The sequence below is a fragment of the Metopolophium dirhodum genome, chromosome 1 (genome assembly GCF_019925205.1).
Source record: "Metopolophium dirhodum isolate CAU chromosome 1, ASM1992520v1, whole genome shotgun sequence".
Taxonomy (NCBI): domain Eukaryota; kingdom Metazoa; phylum Arthropoda; class Insecta; order Hemiptera; family Aphididae; genus Metopolophium; species Metopolophium dirhodum.
In genome coordinates this window covers 70,774,755-70,785,249 of record NC_083560.1, presented here as the reverse complement: position 1 = coordinate 70,785,249, position 10,495 = coordinate 70,774,755, and the positions used below count along the sequence as shown (strand labels likewise).

General features: G+C 29.2%; 2 protein-coding genes across 2 annotated transcripts; both read left to right on the top strand.

Moving 5' to 3' along the window:
* The first annotated feature begins 395 nt into the window (after positions 1-395).
* Positions 396-5,682, top strand: LOC132935901 (thioredoxin-related transmembrane protein 1). The gene is made up of 6 exons (XM_061002535.1): positions 396-1,061; positions 3,648-3,812; positions 3,905-4,079; positions 4,151-4,252; positions 5,043-5,141; positions 5,221-5,682. Exons 1-6 carry the CDS (start codon positions 898-900, stop codon positions 5,332-5,334), a joined length of 819 nt encoding a protein of 272 aa, XP_060858518.1. The 5' UTR covers positions 396-897; the 3' UTR covers positions 5,335-5,682.
* Positions 5,683-8,718: 3,036 nt separating this feature from the next.
* On the top strand, positions 8,719-10,148 carry LOC132941159 (general transcription factor II-I repeat domain-containing protein 2A-like). Its single transcript, XM_061009099.1, has 3 exons — positions 8,719-9,461; positions 9,662-9,806; positions 9,909-10,148. Exons 1-3 carry the CDS (start codon positions 8,719-8,721, stop codon positions 10,146-10,148), a joined length of 1,128 nt encoding a protein of 375 aa, XP_060865082.1.
* The last annotated feature ends 347 nt before the right edge of the window (positions 10,149-10,495 follow it).

Here is a 10,495-nt window from a genome sequence, read left to right as displayed (position 1 = left end):
TACTGTAGTAGGCACACACAGTAGTAATAGGCACTAGGCAGTAGCAGTTGTAGTAGTTGTAGTAGTATGTACTAAAAGAGTAAATAGTTGAGCCGAGGTAGACACTCTGTAGTAGTAATAACTAGTAGTATTAGTAGTGATGGTAGTAGTAGTAGTGTAGCACTAGTTGTGGATTACAATAATATCGCCGTGTTAGAGTAAGTTGTAGTCGTAGCACTGCGAGTAGGCGTCTTCCAATATAATAATATTCATAATATTATGTGGTGACCATGACAGTGTTAAAATGACCTTTAAAATCATAGTGGCGACTGGTGACGTCCGGCGTCGTCGGGTGGTGCGAATGTCGTTTACCCACCGCCGCGCCGACGCCGCCCGTGATTCGTGTACAACACTGGTCACCGTTGTCTGTTCAGTATTCACTGTTTACTGTTTGGTAGTGTTTACCGCGGCGCGCGCGTAATATTCGTACGTTGGTGATGCACACCTCGCAGTAGTGGTTTTTCTTTTTCCCTTCGTCTACAATATTGTAATATCGTATTGACTATTGTTGTTGTTGTTTACACGACAGTCTACAAGTCACGGGTGTTTACTGTTTAATACACAATTCGGCATTCGTCCGTCACCGTGCACGTACCGGTGGACTTTTTTCGTTTCGTCAGTTTCAATTTTTACCCCTCCCCCGACGTTCATCGTTTGTTTTTTCCCCCAACGACTCGTCGACTGTCCGCTGTTTGCCGACAAAACCGCGTCGATCGTTGTCTCAAATAAAAAAAAAACTGTTTCTTTGCTTCTCCCTTTGTTCGCGCCAGTACGAAACACGCGCAATCCGAACCACCCGTCACACCCCACGCAAACGGTAGACGTAGTATTTCAGCCAACGCATTCCACGTCGATAAAATGTCCAAGCCTCTGTGTGCGATACTCTTGGTGGCCATCGGGTCACTGTGTCTGTTGGCCGCAGACGCCAATGTCGTAGACGCCGGAAACGGAGATCATCATTCGTTGGAACTGGACGAAAACAACTGGACGAACGTGCTAACCGACGAGTGGATGGTGTTGTTGTAAGTATTTCGTCGCACGCAGGCAATGTGGTTTTCGGTAATGAGAAAATATTATCGTCTTCGGTGTCCGTACCGGTAGATATGATCTGGAGAACGCTATACGGTTAAGATCTGCGAGTGGGTGTGGGTGAAAAATAATTATTCTCATGACGTGCTCTGCAGAGGCATGTGAGCGACGCGATTCATTTTAGCGACAATGTGGACATTATGTACACTGTGAAGAGTGGTTAAGATGGTAACAATTTAATTTCATCCGTTTGATTTTGAATTCCCCGCAACATTGTATGTTATATGAACCCTGGTAATCAAGACTTTCACAAACATAATTAGGTACCTCCTATTGGACAAATTCAGTTTATTTTTTATCTAATGATGAACTAGTATGCATATAATATGTTTACAATAAAATTCTACACATTTCTTTACGCTCATAAATTGTATTAGTAGGTACCTACTTAGTTATTAATCATACATTATATTAATAGAACAAAGACTTTAATGCATTTGCATATTTTTCTTATTGTTAAGAAAGCATGCAATAAGTCTTATCATATCATTAATACCTATACATTTTTAAATAGGTAGTAAAGGTATACCTCGGTATATTCTTTCCAGTGAGAGAACATGCCGATTCTGCACATCCCCACACGACACCCTTCCTTAGTGGAACCGGTCTTGTTGCAGGGTATCATATGGGGATGTCCAGAATCAGCATGTTCTCTCTGGCTACACAGAGTATAGGTATATTATAATAAATTTTATGATTTTTGTGGTAGGTAGCCAAAGTGTAAAATATTTAAATAATAACAAAATTACCTATAATATTAAATAAAACATGTTCCTTTTGCAGAATTAGTTTCGCGTGTATAAATTAAGAAGTTTAAACATTTAAGAATTTATATTAGTTTATTCATACCTATTTATCTTATTATATTTGTATAGCTTTAGTGCATATTTGATAGTTTTATAGACTTAAAATGCATAAAAGTCCTTGCTCTAAATATTATATACAATTATACAAATATTTTAAATACTGATTCATATTGTATAGCTACTAGTAGGTACAATATTATATTACTTCATATAGGTAGGTACGTATTACATTATATTTTCCTAAAACTGAGCATGTCGCTAGGCACATTTGGCGCCAATGGACATGGTGGGGCAGTGAAACCAGTAATGTTAATACAGTTGAACTTGGTTAGCTCAAAATCACATTTGATGCTATACTGATAACTATAGGTTTGTGTAAATTGACATAATTTTCCTATTGGAATTTTTAAGAACAACATTTGTCACAAGGTTTGATAAATTTAAGTAATATTTAATAATTTTTAATGATGGGCATTCAATAAAGGTGCAGTCTGTATTAAAATTGTATAGATATATTATTCACTATCATTATACATTTGAAATCAATAATTCATTATAATTTATAATGTCTTAAATTGTTTCAAATTGTTCTTCATTATTATATGTGTAAAGTGTAAACAGTTACATCTTCAAAGTTAATGCTCGAGTTCATCTGGTTTTATTTTATCTAAACAAAAAATAATTTAAGTATAATTCATCAATATGTTATTATCAAAACCTACACATTTTTTTCTGTTATTCCATATTGTAGGTAGGTACAACTAGCTAAGATAAGCCTTGTATTATGTTATTGTTTAACCTCATGATAAACAATTTAAAAGCATCATAAATTATATATTATTATGCAACATAAGATAATTATAATTTATAACTTCATAGTAAGTGTATATATATATTTGCATCCTGGACTTTAATTTAAAAAAAAAATATGTGTTTTAATTGGCCTCATATTTTAAAAATCTAAATTCAAATTCCCACGAATAGCATAAATTAGTTAAAAAATAAATAACCTCAAAGTATAAATAATAATCTATTTTTATATAATTAGTTAATATTACTATATCTACTTTTAATTTATTATTATTATTATTATTTTAATTTATATTAAAATTTAACATACAGTTCCTTTTTACACATTTTTACAATATTTTAGTTGCAACGTTTTATATCTAGTAGTAACTTAATTACATATAATGTCTTAAGTATTAGTATAACTGGTTCCAAAGATCAAGTATTCAAATATAAATAACTGTTTATTATATTTGTATATTTTATACCTAAGCTTTACATTTATTATAACTTATGCTACTTACGCAAGTTTTAATTTATAAATATATTATGTATATGTAATAAATAATTATTATTATTCTAACACAATTTTTTAGGTACAATACCTATATAGGAACCTACAGTATTCATCAATATTTTAATATATTTATTTTACTGCCTTACTGGGTGCCAACAATATTGAGTGAATTAATTTAATGAATCTTATATCATAATATTATGTACTTGTCTATAATAATTTATTTTTTTTTTAAATTTATACGGTAGATATAATTAGGTAATACATTTTATACCAATATTTTAATTATTTACATTTTTATATTTTTATTTATATTTATTTTATTTTTTGATTTATATTTGATTTATATTGTGGATTTGTGTACCAGCCATAAAAAATATATAAATAAAATATCTATTTTATTTTAGCTACGCTCCTTGGTGCCCTGCTTGTAAGTCACTTGAACCAGAATGGAGAGAATTTGCAAAATGGAGTGAAAGCCATTCATCCGTTTCAGTTGCAAGCACAGATATTACAATATCACCAGGACTTACTGGACGTTTTATTGTTACAACATTACCTACCATTTTTCAGTGAGATATATTATTCAATATTTTAATTTATTTAACTTAAATGCATAACTAATTTTTATCTAGTAATAATTTAAAATTTTTTCTTACTATAGTGTTAAGAATGGTGTATTCAGATATTATAAAATGGGCCGTGATAAGGATTCAATGGTATCGTTTATAAAAGAACGGAAATGGGAACAAATAGAATCAATTTCATCGTGGAAATCCCCTAATTCAATTCAAATGTCTCTAGTTGCTCAATTTTTTAAACTCTCACAAAAAGTTAGGGTAAGTATCAAGCTATTTTTATGATTAAATTAATTAACAAAATTAATATTTTAATTATTTGTTTTATTTAGATTTTACATTCAACTCTGATGGCTGAGTATGGACTTCCAACTTGGGGATCATACTTGATATTTGCAATAGCAACCATATTTATTGGTGCCATACTTGGTTTAGTAAGTATACAATTTTGTTTATTTATTTTTGGATTTTGTTAATTCTTAAATTTAAAAAAACGTTTATCTTTCTATGGTTTTACTCCACACAATATTAGAAAAAAATTTATCATCTATACATATTTATTTTGTAAGTTACGTTTTATAAATTTTGTTGTGTTTGTTAATTAAAGCGTGTTTTACTTTAAGAGGATGTCAGCACACTATTTATTTTCTCTCTCTGGCCCACGCGCAACATAGACAAAATGCATTTACGCAGAATCTTTTTTCTATGTTTTAATTAATCTTATAGTAAAATCACCCATTACAAAAAAAGATAAAGAATAATATTTTTGAAAAAATATCATAGATTTCATATTTTATTTGTATTCAACTTTTAAAATATTTTAAGTTGTAAATTTAAGTGATGTTTAAATTGTTTTGAGACAATATTTAGACAAATCGATATGGAGATTAAGAGATTTTTATATAGGATATGATAATGGTTATAGACAATATCATTGAATGATATTGTCTTAACTGCTCCAAGGTCACGCTTCAATGATCAAAGCATGTTTGCTAAAGTTTTAGCCATACAATTGGCATAAATGGTTTATTTTTGTAAGATGTATTTAGATACATCATGAGATAGTTTCTTATTTCTGCTATTTTTCAGTTAACTTATTTATGTATATTTAAACATTTATTCCCATTAAAATAGATATAAAGGTAATGGTAACCTATAATCAGATTAATAGTGTGTAGTTTTTTACTTAATCAAATGTATAATATTTGTTTGAATTACTTTTAGGTATTGGTCTGCATTATTGATTTAGTTTATCCTCCGAGCCACCATAAAATGCCAGTTAAAGATGGAAAAGACGAAAACAGCGATAGTGGTCAAGAATCGGTTAGTAATAACTTAAAATTGTTTTGTTTGTTTCCTATCTGGCTGCTATTAAAAGTAATAAAACATAATATTATTTCAGGACGATGATGATGAACTTGTTAAAGACGAATTATTGGATGATCAAGCTAGCGATGAACCAACTGAAAATGAACCTTTATTGAGAAATAGGCGCAAAATACGTAAAACTGACTGATAACTTTTTTTAAGATAGGCATAACTATTTCTTCAATGTAATTCCAATTAATATAATTTATACCAATTAATGTATTATAGTTCTTTTTAATATAAAGCATTATATTTGTATAATTATTAATTTATTTTAGGTTCAGATTTAATTAAGTTAATTAATATTGAATACTTTAACATAAGCAGTCAATTATTTTTTTTTAATTTATTGCTTTTTTAAGAAAATTTAGGCTTAAAGCATTAGCTGTATTGCTTGCTTGTTCCTAAATCTTTGTAAGTAGTCATTTTTATAAGCAACTTTTTTTTAAATGTTTCATTCATGTATATAAGTATAAATAAATAGCCAAACCTTATATTTGCTCTGTTTTTATTATTCTATGAATTATCTAAACTATCTTGTTTAATTCTAAAATCGGAACTTGGATGTTAAGGAATTAAAGCAGTATTTATTAAATTATACATAATATAAATTGTGAAAGTTTACATCAACACTATGCAGAGTAACTAAGGCTGGAAATAAATATCTATTGAATCACGCAAATCAAATAAATATTTTTCTTAAAAGGATGTCAATGCAATATTTGTGTTTTCTGTTTCCCGTGTCTATCATAGATAAAACGCATTCATGCTAAACTACTTTTTTTTTGTATTTGGGTGGTCTTAGAATAAAATAAAATTACCATTAAAAAATTATAGAGAATAAAACGTTTGACATGAATTTTGTTAATTATAAATATTGCCACAAAACAATATTTAACACCCATTAAAATGTGCAACAATTTATTTTTTATAAAGTCTAATTTGAATACAAATTCAAATAATAATAGAATGAAAACCTATGTGTCAAACCTTCATATATATTATTCTTTATAATTTTTGCAATGGATGATTTTCTCTAAGACAGTGGTTCTTCTTAAACTGTGTTCCGTGGAGCGTCAGCACTGCGTGAGAGTAATCTAAAGGCTACGTAAACATATCTGAATTAATTAAAATGCTAATTAACATTTTGTTTGTCATGTTTATTTTATTAATATTAACCCGCATATATTTTGTTTCACATTAAAAAACAATACTTCAGATGTGAGTTGATTGAAGGTTACATTGCAATAATTGTTTATCTTTTTATGATTATATTATTATAAAGAAACAAATTAATAAGCAAATCATTCGTGCATCATATTTCATGAGTTATGTATATCTTATAAGCATTCCTATTTTTTTGGGGCTCCGTAGAATTTTCTTAGCAACATAATGGCTCCACCAACAAAAAAGTTTAAAAACCTGCTCTAAGAGAAAAAAAATACGATTTTATGTGCTTAGTAAACAAATATTGCATCACAACTTCATAAGCATAACATTAGTTACGTTGATACTCTTAGCAAATAGCAGTGTACTGGTCTAGACATGAATGCCGTCAGTACTTCAAAAGTTTATTACTCAAGAACAACACATCATACAAAAAAAAAAATGAAATTTATAATTAAAAAGTTTATACAATATAATTTCTAACTATACTCTGTTCAGCAAAAGAACTCGCCGATTCTGTGTATGCCCCACATCACCTGCTATCAAAGCCGGTTACCCTTCAGCCATAAATAAGTAGAGTGTGGCGAATACATTTTGTTGGCATGTGGCGTGTTCTCTCGCTGCACAGAGTATACATAAGAATTGTTCAAAATACTTAAATATACCCTCTCCTTTTCGATAAAACAACGTAAACGTTGTCATTCAGGCCACCACTCAATGCTTGTATGAATTTTTTCAAGGGGATTTATGCAGCTACCTCCATACAATGCTTCAACTGAGAAATTCCAAATTTATGTGATATTTCTATCAGGCTTTCTTCCCTTATACCTTCAATGATTCAAATTTGAGTGGATTTCAGTTCGAGCTTGCAGAATGCAGAGGGCCAATCAGACACTTCGATGAAATGAGGAACAAAATAATGTTAATGACTGTCGACAGTATCTACGACATCAATTATTTCAATACCTGGTTAACATAACATAATTCAGAAAGGACAACTTATATCTTGAATACCTGCGTAAGAATTTAGATGATTTGAGATAAATCATATAAAATTATGGTTTACACCTATAACTATTGAATTGTATGTTGGAATTCTATGAGTGCATGTTATCAAAGCCCAGAGGTGGCCCAACCATAGATTAATGCGGTTCGCGCCTTATCGTAAGACGCAATATATTTTCACGAATAATATATTATTAAATAATATAAATTATAATATTACCATATTAGGTATTATGAAAACAAAATTTAATCTGACATTATTATTTATTCTATTATTGTACGTAACAATGAAATTGTTTCGCATTTAGCATTCAGCATTTTACATACTTTATTGCATTTGATACCGTATCTTATATGTGTGTGTGAATGTAGCCGTGTTATACCTAGTACAGGGATGGCGAACCTGTGTCACGCGTGTCACGGAGTGACACGCGCGCATTATTACAGTGACACGCCAATTTAAAATATAATTCATAATTTTTACTTCACTTTCCAAAAAAATTATTGATAATTTGAAACTATTTTTAACTTATTATTGGAGTATATTGTAAGATATTGTAATCTGTACTTTCCATTTCCTAAGCTCGTAAACGAAACGATTAGATAAATAAATTCGTTTATCACGTTTACGTAACAAACGTAGGTACAACAGAACAGTCGACAGTCGTCAACAGATAGTTTCGGATGCCTTACACGACGACTATTTTAACCAACCTATTCAATATTGCTTCGGGCTTACTCAATATAATTCACGTTTAACCATTGGAAGTTTAATACATTGGTGAGTATTATTTTTTTACCAATATTTCACCAAAAAATTAAAAATTCGTATAAAATAATTAATATTATATTCTTAATTTATAGAATAAAGATGTTCAAAAAATTAAAACTGAATCCAGAGAAAAGTGGTAGTGGGAGATTATTCCACGAACAGTGGACAGTGGATTTTGGTGTAATTCAAAACAATAATAAGGTACTATGTTGCTTGTGTAACGAAACAGTTGTAAGCCGTAGTTTTAATGTTAAAAGACATTTCGAGACAGTTCATAATAATATATTTTCTCTATCGGCTGAAGAAAAATTAGAATTGATTTCTCAAAAAGTAAAATTTTTTAGAAGTCAATCAAACAAATTTAAAGTGGCGTTCAAACAAAATAATAATTTATCAGCCGCTAGTTTTTCTGTGTCGCATTGCATTGCGCAGCATGGTAAGCCACTTTCTGACGGAGAATACTTAAAAGAAGTTTTTGTTAAGGCGTCTAACATTTTGTTTCATGATTTTACTAATAAAAATGAAATAATAAAACGTATTAACGATTTGCCTGTTAGTAGAAATACTGTAAAAGATCGTATTATTTGTATGAGTAAAGATATAACAGATCAGCTTCAAACAGATTTGGCTTCAGAAAATTATTTTTCAATCTGTCTTGACGAAAGTACAGATGTAACTTCACAGGCGCGACTAGCAGTCTTTGTTAGGTTCAGTAGTGTTAATATCATGAGGGAAGAATTAGTAAAATTAATGACGATTTCTACTAAAACAACTGGTCAAGAAATTATGAATGTAGTACTTAAAGAATTCGCCAATTTAAAAATAAATATAAATAATATTGTTTCAATAACTACGGATGGTGCCCCTAATATGGTTGGCAAACACAATGGATTTGTTCAACTTTTTTCGAAAGAAATTTCTCATCCGTTAATCAGATTTCATTGTTTAATACATCAAGAAGCGTTGTGTGCTAAAGACAGCTTGCCATCGCTTCAAAATGTAATGGAAGTAGTTACAAAAGTTGTCAATTTCATTACATCTCGTGCTTTAAATAATCGACAATTTACTAAATTATTAGATGAAGTTGAATCACAATACGCTGGCCTTTTAATGTATAACAGTGTTCGTTGGTTGAGTCGTGGTCAAGTTCTTCATCGATTTGTTGAATTATTAGAAGAAATACGATTATTTTTATTCGAAAAATCTCAAGATTATCCAGAACTTAAAGATTTAAATTGGTTGAACGATTTAATGTTTTTCACTAATTTTACTACAATGTATAATGAATTAAATAAAAAACTTCAAGGGCACGGTCACATAGTCTTAACAATGTTTGAAAATATCAAAGGTTTTGAAAAAAAATTGAAATTTATTGTAAAGATCTTAAAAATGAAAAATTTAAATATTTTCCACATTTGAAAAATCATCTGAACAATTCATTACACTTTGCAGATAGTCAGACTGACATCAAATGTATAATTAAAAAATATGTTAATATATTAGAAAATACAACTGAATTATTTTCTAATAGATTTTCACAGTTTCGATGTCTAGAACCAACATTTCAATTTTTAATAAATCCACATACAATTACATATGATGAACTTGATTTATCTTTTTTTGAATGGCTAAATATCGAAAACTTGGAAATGGAATTAATAGAATTTCAGGGAAATGTAATTTGGAGAAATAAATTTATTAATTTAAACAGCGAACTGGAAAAATATTATTGTCAAATTGATAGCAGTATTAAAACCGAAAACCTAATTCTTATTGAGTGGAAAAGTCTACCAAATTCATTTACATCCATGAAAAAATTAGCACTTTCATTATTGACTATGTTTGGTTCTACATATACATGTGAGCAGCTATTTTCCTCCATGAATTTTATCAAATCCACATTGAGAAATCGTCTTGGAACAGATATCAGTGCAGCATGTATTCAATTAAAATCTACAAATTATAATCCCAGGATTGATTCGTTAGCTGGAAATATGCAGCAACAAATTTCTCATTAAAAACTTATTTTTGTAATTAAAAAAAATATGTGTTTATTATTAATATGTAATAGTAAATAGTAAATTAATGCTGTAAAGATATATTAATATTATGTAATAGTAAATAGTAAATTAATGCTGTAAAGATATATTAATATGTACATGTAACTTTATAAATAGTAAATAGTATAAATGCTGTAAAGTTATATTAATATGCAATAGTACCTAAATAGAAAATGCTGTAAAGTTTAAATATTTTATACACCTAACAACAAATAAAATCATGTTTATATGTTTAATTAATTATTTTTTAAGCAAAAAAAAATGTCTGACACGCGAGGCAAATAAAATCAAACCAAACATTTTGA

Coding starts and splice junctions, on each gene's coding strand:
- LOC132935901 (XM_061002535.1), top strand. CDS start 898: ATGTCCAAGCCTCTGTGTGCGATACTCTTGGTGGCCATCGGGTCACTG. Junction 1,062..3,647: donor GACGAGTGGATGGTGTTGTT/GTAAGTATTTCG, acceptor ATTTTATTTTAG/CTACGCTCCTTGGTGCCCTG. Junction 4,080..4,150: donor AACTCTCACAAAAAGTTAGG/GTAAGTATCAAG, acceptor TGTTTTATTTAG/ATTTTACATTCAACTCTGAT.
- LOC132941159 (XM_061009099.1), top strand. CDS start 8,719: ATGAGTAAAGATATAACAGATCAGCTTCAAACAGATTTGGCTTCAGAA. Junction 9,462..9,661: donor GGTCACATAGTCTTAACAAT/GTTTGAAAATAT, acceptor ATTTTCTAATAG/ATTTTCACAGTTTCGATGTC. Junction 9,807..9,908: donor TAATAGAATTTCAGGGAAAT/GTAATTTGGAGA, acceptor ATTCTTATTGAG/TGGAAAAGTCTACCAAATTC.